The 11,770-nt window shown below is 43.7% G+C and overlaps 1 protein-coding gene across 1 annotated transcript in view; it reads right to left on the reverse strand.

Moving 5' to 3' along the window:
• The window catches only part of SVOPL (SVOP-like), an 88,113-nt gene that overhangs the window by 44,414 nt on the left and 31,929 nt on the right, over positions 1-11,770 (reverse strand). The window contains exons 6-8 of the mRNA XM_012642768.1: positions 9,350-9,413; positions 4,047-4,172; positions 1,324-1,452 (exon numbers count right to left, since the gene is read on the reverse strand). Coding sequence (XP_012498222.1) covers positions 1,324-1,452; positions 4,047-4,172; positions 9,350-9,413 — 319 coding nt within the window. The remainder of the gene's footprint in view (positions 1-1,323; positions 1,453-4,046; positions 4,173-9,349; positions 9,414-11,770) is intronic.

The raw sequence follows: 11,770 nt of genomic DNA on the forward strand, positions 1-11,770 counted from the left end.
AAGGAGACAGGGCACAAATAAACAGTATTGAAAATGAAAAGGGCAAATACTTGCACTAGATTTTTAAAACTTATAAGAACATTGGGAAAAATTTTATATCAATAAATTTGAAAATCTACATGAATCAATTTTCTTTAAAATGAATATATATATCGAAAATTGATTCAGTCAAAAGTATTAAACAAAAGTAGACTATAACCTTTAAATAAATTGAATCACAGTTTTAAAAAAAACTCCTCTGCCCAGGATGTGGAGAAATTGGACCTCTTATACATTGTTGGTGGGAATGTAAATGGTACAGCTGCTGTGGAAAACGATATGGTGATGCCTCAAAAATTAAACAAAGAATTATCTAAGAATTATGTCCAGCAATTCCATGCCTGGGTATATACCCAAAAGAATTGAAAGCAGGGTCTGTAAGAGATATCTGGTCACTTGTGTTCATGGCAGCGTTATTCACAATAGCTAAACAGTGGAAAGCAACCCAAGTGCCCATGGACAGATGAACACATAAGCAAAATGTGGTATATGCATACAGTATATATTATACATACAGGAATATTATTTATCCTAAAAGAGGAGAAAATTCTGATACATGCTACAACGTGGATGAACCATAAGGACATTATGCTAAGTGACATTAACCAGCCACAAAAAGGCAAATACTGCACGATCCCACTTATATGAGGTACCTACAGTAGTCAGTTTTATGGAGACAAAAAACAGAATGGTAGTTTCTAGAGGCTGGGGGAGGAGGGATCAGAGTTTTTGTTTAATGGTATGGAATTTCAGTTTTGTACGATGAAGAGAGTTCCGGAGATGGCTGGTGGTTATGGCTGCACAACAATGTAAATGTACTCAATATCACCAAACCGTACACTGAAAAATTATTAATATGGTAAATTTTATGTATATTTTACCACAATAAAAACAGCTTTATTTTTTAAGAAAAAAAACCACCACCACCCTCTGCTCAACAGTGTGTAGCTCTCCCCCAACCACACTCCCCCAAAACAGATCTCAGGTCAAACTGATTTATATGCAAATTTTTATCAGACATTCAAGGAGATTAATTCCTATATCAACTACCTCAGAGATGTGAAAAAAAATTGTATAATGAGGTTTATAAAAATAAGACAAGGCCAGTACAAGAAAATAAAATTAAAAAGCAATCTCTCACCTATACACAACGATGCCAAATCATGTGATTAGCTCCGCAAGGCAGGTGTATTGTTCCCATGCCATTGACGAGAAAAATGAAGTTGAGCCACTTACCAAGGTCCCATGGCTCAGAACGGGGCTGAACGGAGGAGGCGCACTCACCAGGATGGGCTCCACCAGCGTGCCCTCCGGCATGGCCGAGCGGTTCATCCTGGCGATGCTCTCCAGTGTGGCCAGGGCGGCCTGAGTGTTCCCGGTGGAGACATTGAACCGAGCAGATTCAGGAATAAACTGGGCACAGATTACAAAGACGTCAGAGTGGCAACTGCTGTAGAGCCAGGGGTGTGGCTGTTACTGCTCCAGCTACCCTACGGCCCGAGACAGGAAAAGTACGAGCCAGCTGAAAGGCGCACAGCGTAGCAGGCCTTCTGCTGAATTCGAGGTTCGTTTGGAACAAAAAAGGTTTCGTTCCCCTTATCGTAGTCCCGCCTGGGATGACAATGAACCGATACACCGAGCTTTGCACCAGTAGGGCCGACCTTGTTGTTAACACAATGGAATTCTTACATCCAATTGGTAAATACCTGCTGCCCCAGCCCCCCCCCCACACCAGCCCCTCCCCACCATGCAACAGCCTAAAGGGGAACAACAGCGGGGAGCTCCAGCCCCCACGTGGCAGAGGAATCAGTCCTGACTGTCGAGAGGCCCTCAACCCACTGAGAGTTGAAGGTTTCAGAATCATATGCAGAAAGCAGTATGGACGTCCGCGAAAGCCTGAGAATCAACTCGGACCTCTCCCATCTCTCATGCCTCGTCCAGTCAAGGCTGTTGGTTCTTCCTCAGAAAAGCATCTCCCCGCCCTGCATTCCCATGGCCAGTGGGCAGTTCAGGTCCCCCACTGGGATTATTCTGACACTCTTAACTGATGTTCCAGCCTCTTCCCTATTTCCTCACGCGCAGCCTCCACACAGCTCCCAGCACGTAGTCCCTTCCACAGTGAGAAGTCCCCTTCTTAAATACCTCCACAATACCCTCCCTTAATCACAGCCCCCTTTCTAAATACCTCCAGCGACCCTGGTCTTCCTAGCCTGCCTCCTACCAGCGCCCCTCCCCTTCCAGCCATCCCCCAAAACACGTTCTATATTTTCACATCTTCATGACCAGCCTGCCCAGATGCCCTTTCCGCCCTCTCTGGCCAAAGGTTGTCTGTTCCCTTCCACAAGGCCCAAACCCAACAGCACCACCCCACTCGAATAAATCACTCTCACCTCTGAGCATCCACAGAGCTTTAGTGCTACAGCACTTACCCCAGTCTAGTTAGTACTATCATGTTTTTGCATTCATCTCTCTCTCGTGCTGATTGGCTAGGAGCTTCTGGGTAGTAAAAACTGCATCTTAGGCATCTTTTTAACCTTGGACTATAGTATTGAGCCTGGCACATACTCAATGTGAATTAAATGGGAAGATCAAAAGTCAAACTAGTAATTTTTAGAAAAGTAATAATACAGCTCAATAGCTAACACACATTGAGCACTACTATGTTCCAGACACTAAATGAAGAGACTTTTACATGTTATCTCACTTAATCCTTGCAACAGTCCCATGAGATATGCCCTACCCATTAGGCACAAAGGGGTGGGCTGACTTCTCCAGGATGGTGGAACCAGGACTCTGGTCCAGAAAGTCTGGCTCCAGAGCCAAGAGGCCATGCTGCCTCCCTAGAGGCAAATCTAGGGCTGAAACCAAAGGATGAAGTTTAAATGTTGGAATTTCATTTAGATTTAAGAGAATACATCAATTACACAATTATAGATCTCAGGTTCTAGGCTTGGAAACAACTCACATAGATCAGATCTTAAGGTTATACTTGATCCTAAGCCCAGAAGAATCCAACAGTGGGATACAGCTGGCTGGGAAGCAACAAGTCTTAGGCTACATCAAGAAAGGCAGATGTTCTGCTCCCAGGAAGCAACAGGCCCACTAAGCTGCTGGGACCAGAGCACCTAGGGGCCTGGGTCCGATTCTGAGCAACAGTTCACTGCACAGAAGACACTGGCCAAGCAGATTTTCCCGGAAGAAAATGGGCAGGGCTCTAGGACCAAATGTCTTGAAAAAGACTCGAAGGTAATTACCTTGCTTCATTTAGAGAAGGAAGGGCTTGGTCAGACACAGAGTCTTAAATATTTAAAGGGATGTCATGGTGAAAAGAGCGACCTCTGGTTTTCCAGAGGAACAGTAGGACTTGCAAGTAAATTTCCAAGGAGAAAATTCTGCTCAACCTAAGAAAGCCCTTCCTGACAAGGTGGGCTGCCTGGAGATGGGCTATACTGTAGCAGTCTACAGAGAGTCACGGGCCTGAAGCTGGGCGTGTTCTGGCAGAGACCTGCTGCTACAGGGATGCCTGCATGGGTTGAGGTTCAGAATAAATGACCACCAAAGACGCTTAGGAATTCTGAAATTCTTTGATTCCACAGGGTAGTGACACAAAGGAAACAGAGCCCTGCTCCACTCAGCCAATCCCGTCTTTGAACGACAGGTAGAATTCTACTAGAAACCAAGAATGATGATTCTGCCGTGGGGCAGCTTACAGACGAGTGGGTGAGCAGGAAGACAAGCCAGCGGGACTGTGGCGTCCTGAGAGCATCAACGGCATCTAACGGGTGAGTATTGAAGGTTAGTGTGGCGTCAGCACCAACAGGGCCGGGTCATCGGAGAAATCCCCAGGAGTAAGGGACAATGGGACAGGCTGAAGGAGGTGAGGGCTACAAGCGGGTTGAGACGGACTTTCCAATAAAGGGGTGGGCATGAGAAAGATATCCGTGGGGCAAAAAGGCCACGTGGCCAGCAGGTGGGCAGGACAGGAGGAACCAGGAGTGCTCACTCACCTTGAAGGCCACGATGAGGATGATGCCCGGAATGGAGGCCACGCGGATGAGCCAGCGCCACCCGATGCTAGGGACGACCACGGAGGCCAGGCCGATGATGAGCAGGGAGCCAGCCAGCCAGAACACCTGGGCAGGGAGGAGGGAAGGTTACAGTCCTCCCGTCCAGAGCGTGTAGTGTGTCCTCTCCTGGGAGCCGCCTTGCCCGGCGCTCTGCCCGGGGTTGCAAGGCGAGATGGAAGAGAGTGTCGGATTGAAGAGCAGACAGCTCAGACCCCTCCCGGCACCACCTCTAAGATGCTGGGCAAGTGTCTTCTCTCTGTCTCGGTTTGCTGTCTGTAAGTGGGAGACGCAGCTGGAGACAGTCACATCACCGAGCTTTAAAATGCCTGGGACCCTGTGAAGTCTCAGAAATTGACTTTTTAAAAAACAGGTCATACATTCACTGGATCATGACTTGAAAGGGACAAAGAAGACAATTGTGAAAATGTTCTCTTCTAGTGCTGTGCTGTCTGGTTTCTCTTCTAAGAACCAGTATTACCAGTTTCTTCTGGATCCTTCCAAAGCTGCTCTAAGCATATACAAGCTAATAAAGATATGTTTCGGTTTTCTTTTTCACGAATGGTACCACAGTACACATATTGCTCCACATTTGTTTTTAATACTTGAAATATATATATTGAAGATCATTTTATATCAGCAAATAACACGGAGCCCACTATGACCCACTGGTCAGGATTAGAACAACTCTGAGCCTTAGCCTGAGCATCATTCACCCACATGAAAGTGGGGACAACTCCATTCTACCTCACAGAAGTGGAGAAAGATAATGGACATTTTGGGGACACTAATTAAGGGGTGACTATTTTATCACTAAAGAATTCTATTACAAAAAACCAAACGAGATTATTTCAGAAACTGATTAGGGCAGGGTGCAGTGGCTCATGCCTGTAGTCCCAACACTTTGGGAGGCGGAGGTGGGAGGATCACTAGAACCCAGGACAAGGTTGCAGTGAGCTATGATGGTGCCACTGCACTCCGGCCTGGGAGACAGAGAAGCCACTGCATTAGACCAGGGAACAGGTGATGTGGCACTGAATAGGATTCTAGTAGTGAAATGATTTAAAAGAGTTTTATTAAACTTTATTCTTAATAGACACATTTTTGACACATACTAATTGTACAAAAAATTTTTTTAACTAATGGATTTGGAGATAAAGGTGACAGGGTTTGCTGGTGGACATGCAGACTGAGGTCCAACAACAGGGGCTGAGTCAGCAGGGCTAGTGATTGAATAGGGATGAAGGGCAGGGAGGGTCCAGGATGGCAGAGTTTATGGCTTAGATGACAAGAGAGGACAGCGTTCACTATTAACTGACACTGAAAACACAGAAATTAGAGGATTCAGGGGAAGATGAAGAGATTAGTTCTGAGTATCTTGTATTTGTAAGACATTCGAGTGACCATCAGGTCACTGGCTACCTGGGTCTGAAGTTTAAGGAGGTGCTCTTCATTGTGGATAAAGATTTGGGGGTCACAGATACATAGATACCTAAAACCATGGAGTAGACTAGATAATCCCGGAGGACCTGGGTAGGACAACTCGCAAAAATTAGAGACATAACCAGGAAGCGCGTCAAGGTGTGAGGGACGGGGACAAGAGAAATGCCCATGGGTGAGCTTCCGCAGGACCGTGCTCAGCAAATAACACCAACTGTAAAATCCAAACAGTAAGTGTTAAAAGTGTGTGCCTCCACCTCAAAGATCAGAAGAAGAGAGCTGGGAGGAACAGTTAGTATGCAGTGCTTATTAGGTTCTTTTTATTTTTTTGTTGCCTAAGTTCAGTAACAACAAAAAAGTATTCTCCTACTGCTTTACTGTTCTTGAATACATAATGCTTCAGTGGGAAGGGTCATCTTTTCCCCAGTTCTGAAAGGTCAGGGCTCTTGGATAATCACCGACGGTATAAGGCACCTACACTGACATGTCTTCTGGATTCGAAACCTCTAATCGACAGCCATCAGGGGCCTGAGGGGGCCCTGGGAGTGCTCCAGTCCTCTCACCTGAATAGCCGGTTCAGTGGGAGGCGGCAGTCATAGCACGTTCCCTCAGGCGTGAGCCGATTAGGACTTGCAAACACCAGAGCCTTGGAAGGGAGGAAGGGCACCCTAAGGGGGTAGTAGTTGGAACTTGCCCCTGGGAGAGAAAGTTCATCCCAGGTGCATTCCTGGGCTTCTGTCATTCCCATGAAACCAGTCACTGGAGTATTTCTGGTTACTGCGTTCTAAATGGCACTGTTGGATGGTAGAGTCCTGGGCTCATTGATAACCTTGGCATTGGACCTCTGGCTTTGAGCATTCCCAGTGCTCACTGGTTCGTGTGAAGTAATAGTCAGTGAATTAACCAAAGAACAACCAACCAGAAGAAAAAGTATGTACAGGCACACCTCACTCTATTGTGCTGCACAGATATTGCAAGTTTTGGTTCCCCACAACACACACATACACAGATTGAAGGCTTTTGGCAACCTTGCATGGAGCAAGTCTATTGGTGCCATTTTTTCCCCAACAGTATGGGCTCATTTCATGTCTCTGTGCCGCGTTTTGGTAATTTTCACAATATTTCAAACTTTTTCATTATTCTATCTATTGTGGTGATCGGTGATTTTTGATATCACTATTGCAATTGTTTGGGGGCAGTATGAACGGCACCCACATAAAATGGAAAACTTAATGATAAACGTGTGTGTTCTGACTGCTCCACCAACCAGCCATTCCCCTTTCCCTCTCCTTGGGCCTCCCTATCCCCTGAGACGCAACAATATTGAAATTAGGCCAGTTAATGACCCTACAATGGCCTCTAAGTGTTAAAGTAAAAGGAAGAGTCACATATCTCTCACTTTAAATCAAAAACTAGAAATGGTTAAGCTCAGTGAAGAAGGCACATGGAAAACTGACATAGGGCGAAAATGAGGCCTCTTGTGCCAAACCATTAGCCAAGTTGTGAATGCAAAGAAAAAGTTCTTGAAGGAAATTGAAAGTGCTACTCCAATAAACACAAGAATGATAAGAAAGCACAACAGCCTCATTGTTGAGATGGAGAAAGTGTGAATGATGTGGATAGAACATCAAACTAGCCATAACATTTTCTTAAGCCGAAGCCTAATCCAGAGCAAGGCCCTAACTCTCTTCAGTTCTATGAAGGCTGAGAGAGGTAAGGAAGCTGAAGAAAAGTTTGAAGCTAGGAGAGGTTGGTTCATGAGATTTAAGGGAAAAAGTCGTCTCCATACATAAAAATGCAAGGTGAAGCAGCAAGTGCTGATGGAGAAGCTGCAGCAAGTGATCTAGAAGATCTAGCCAAGATCACTGATGAAGGTGGCTGCACCGAACAACAGATTTCCAATGTAGATGAAACAGCCTTCTATTGGAAGAAGATGCTTTACAGTACTTTCAAAGCTAGAAAAGCCAATGCCTGGTTTCAAAACTTCCGAGGACAGGCTGACTTTTTGGGGGGCTGACTCTCTTGACAGGGGCTAAAGCAGCTGGTGACTTTAACTTAGTTGAAGCCAATGTTCACTGACCATCCTGAAAATCCTAGGGCCATCAAGAATAATGCTATATCTACTCTCTGTGCTCTAGAAATAGGATAACAAAGGCTAGATGACAGCACATCTGTTCACAGTATGGTTATAATATTTTAAGCCCATTCTTGAGATCTACTGCTCGGAAAAAAAAAAACTTCAAAATATTACTGTTCATTGACAATGCACCTGGTCACTCAAGAGCTGATGGAGATGAACAAGGAGACTAATGTTTTTATACGTAACATGACATCCACTCTGCAGCCCATGGATCAAGGAGTAATTTTGACTTGCAAGTTTTATTAATTACGAAATATATTTCTCAAGGCTCTAGCTGCCATAGATAGTGGTTCCTGTGATGGAATTGAAAACCTTCCGGAAAAGATTCACCGCTCTAGATGCCATTAAGAACATTTGTTCCAAGGTGGGTGAATCTATGCAAACCTACCCCCAAAGTCTGAGAAAGCTGAAAAGGTGAAGAAAGAGGCTGAAAAATCCAGTTTCTCAGAAAGAAACATTTAATAGGGACTTATGCACAGAAGCCCTGTCCCAGGCAGCTGTGAGATGAGAGGAGATGGTGGGATCTCCGAGCCATTACCCCCTAGACTCAGGACTTGTTAAACATAGGAAAGGAATGTATAGGACAATTGAAACTGGTTTCTCCAGGAAAGGCAAGAATGTTACATGAATCTGCCTAAGGGGAGGATTTGTGGTCATGGTTGTTTTGACCTGAGGGAAGTATTTAACAGTAGATAAATTAGAAATCTTAGCAGAATTCCTCAACAAGGGGCTAACTGGAAGCCAATATGGAAGATTAGCATCCAAGATGGGGTTGTCTTAGCCTACACACTACTCATGATTCACAAGAGGAAGTCAAAATATCTACATTAACAGGAGTTTGGAAGAAGCTGATTCCAACCCTTGTGGATGACTTTGAAGGGCTCAAGACTTCAGTGGAGGAGGCAATTGCACGTGTGGTGGAAATAGCAAGAGAACTGGAATTAGAAGTAGAGGCTAAAGATGTGACTGAATTGCTACAATCTCATGATCAAACTCGAATGGATGAGAAGTTGCTTCTTTGGATGAGCAAAGAAAGCAGTTTCTCAAGATGGAATCTACTCCTGGTGAGGGTTCTGTGAACTTTGTTGAGATGACAGTGAAGGATTTAGAAGATTCCGTAAACTTAGTTGATGAAGCAATGACAGGGTTTGGGAGGATTGACTCCAATTTTGAAAGGAGTTCTACTGTGGGTCAAATGCTATCAAACAGCATCGCACGCACAGAGAAATCTTCCATGAAAGGAAGAGTCAATCGGTGTGGCAAACTCTACTGTTGTCTTATTTTAAAAAACTGCCACAGCCACCCAAACTTCAGCAACCATCACCTTGATCAGTCAGCCACCATCAAGGCAAGACCCTCCACCAGCAAAAAGATTATTACCTGAAGGTTTAGATGATTAGCATTTTTTAACACTAAAGTATTTTTAAATTAAGGTATGTACCTTTTTCTAGACATAATGCTATTACACAGTTAATAGACGGCAGTATGGGGTAAATACAACTTTTATATACACCGGGAAACCAAAACATTCATGTCACTCGCTTTGTGATATTTTCTTTATTTCAGTGATCTAGAACCAAACCTGAAATATCTCTGAGGTATGCCTGTATGTATGTAATATCCTATAGAATGCAGAAGACTTGGTAGAACTTTTGTGTTACCTTACCTGAGACAAGGGTAGCATATAGCCTCGATATTTTGTGGGCAAAAATTCAGTTTTTATGATTAGCCTGAAGAAGAAGAAGGAAAAAAAAAATCATAATAGTTTTTATAAAACCAAATAATCTTTTTAAAAACAATCATAATTCTTCTTGTCACAGGAATAAAGAATTCAAAAACATAGAAGTTTATCATACATGAAAATATAGTTGTTACAGCTACTATACACATAAGGGAACAGTAAAAAGTAAACTTTCCGACTGCTGCTCTGTTTACATTTTTACTCTCAAAGTTATTTTAAACCTTCTACCCCTCAAGAGATATTCGCCGTATCTTTTTTTGCCAAGAGAAGCACTGACAAATGTTTTCCAAAGCCCAATTCTCTATTCTAAAACATACTTGGGAAATTAAAATACACCCAAGAGACAGTAAATTGTTTTCCCAACTAACGATGGCGGTCAAAGCGCAGGTTTCTAATTAAGTACACATTAATTTTGTGACTAGAAGAATGAATGGAATCATATTCCATCAGTTTCCTAATTGCTCTTCTCTGTTGCTGTTATTAGGAAGGGTTTGGGGGTTTTAATGTATTTATTGGCTGTTTTCTGAGGGATATTTTAAAATTCTACTTAGCTTCCACTCCTGTAGGGCTCCAAGGCTCAAAACCCAGGGAAGAACAATTCTTTTCCTAACATACGAAGGCAGTAATTAGGTGCTTTGACATCTAATATATTTTAAGGATAACTTGCTCCAAGGCACCCAGGAGAGAATCACCTGGTCCTGTTAATTTAAGGGAGGCTCCCAAGGACCAGAACATTTAGCAGAACAACTTTCATACCCATGCATGATAAGATCCTACACATTTACCCAGACAAGTGGCACCATGTCTGTTTCAATACAACCTACCCTGCTTGGCAAATTCACTTTGGCCCTGTCTTAAGTCATAGCGTCGTGACACTTAAAAATAGTTATTCCTAATGTTAACAGGTGCTTATGGCCAAACTAAACTCTTCCAACAAATTCTCAAGAAATTAATAAATTGTGTTTGGATTGACACTTCTGTTACCTACCTGATATGGTACTTTTTCTTAGTATTTAGTCTAACAAAATGTTATTCACCTAGAAAATGATGATTAGCTTTAGGAATAAAAAAACTAACACATGCTCAGTCTAGCACTCTGCTCGCCTCCCCATCGAGCATCATTTTGAGGAGCAAATTGCTCCTAGTGGAGCAGTAAATAAGCAGCCGTCACTAAAAAAACAAACAAAAACCTCAAAATGGATTAGCACAAGTGAAGCCTACAAATTCGCAATCTATCGATACTGTCGGCCCACGAAGCGCGGAGTATGTATAAGTTGCCGCAAGGGAACGCATTTCTGTCTTGGGGTCCTCTGGGTGAAATCTTTACCCTTGTGCATGGCCGGACACGCCACAGCCCACCATCGTCCGCAGGAAGACAAACCAGATGTACGAGGGAGCGAAAGAGGTCAGCAGGGAGAAATAGGCTCCCCACAGGAACGAGATCAGCAAGATCTGAAGCAATAGAAGAGGACTTGTTAATGGACCTGCCCAGGGAGGGAGGGGAGAAAACCTACCTTCTGAAGGTGATTCTCAGCTTCCGTCCAGGTGTTTGCTTCTGCGAGGAGCTAGTCTATCGCAAGCTCACGGGTCTCTCACAATCAAACAATACAACCCATGCCATTCTATTGTCTGAAAGCCCAGACATGCCACGTCTGGACTGTTCTTTACAACAACCCTACTGCGCCCACCCTCCCAGGTGGCAGGGACCCGAACTTGTACATCAGAAAGCAAAAACGCGCCCTGCCCAATCTCAATGCTGTTAGGAGTATAATAATGCACTATGTTGGAATGAGTATGGGAGAAAATTTAAGGTATTTGCTTTTTCTCTAATTACAAGAACAATATAAGTTCATAGTAGATAAAATAGAAGAAAAAAAGAAAAGAATAAAAAAATTGAAATCACCCCGATTGTCCAACCCAGAGAAAATATCATTAACATTTTTTGTGTGTGTGTGAGACAGGGTCTCGCTTTGCTGCACAGGCTGGAGTGCAGTGGCATCATCATAGCTCACAGCAATCTCAAACCCCTGCCTCAGCCTCCCGAGTGGCTGGGACTACAGGACTACTGGTGTGTGCCACCACACCCAGCAAGTTTAAAAAAATTTTTTTTTTTTTTTTTAGAGAGACCAGTCTCGAACTCCTGGCCTCAGTCATCCTCCTGCCTCAGCCTCTCAAAGTGCTAGGATTACAGGCATGAGCCACCACGCCCAGTGGGAAAACAACTTTTTAATGGCTGTAAAATATTCCAGCGGAAAAATATACTTTAATACATGTAATAGAATACATAAACCTTTCCCCTGTTGCTGACTACTGAGGTTATTTCAAATCTTCTCATTATTAAAATAA

The sequence above is a fragment of the Propithecus coquereli genome, unplaced genomic scaffold (assembly GCF_000956105.1).
Source record: "Propithecus coquereli isolate 6110/MARCELLA unplaced genomic scaffold, Pcoq_1.0 Scaffold186, whole genome shotgun sequence".
Taxonomy (NCBI): Eukaryota; Metazoa; Chordata; class Mammalia; order Primates; family Indriidae; genus Propithecus; species Propithecus coquereli.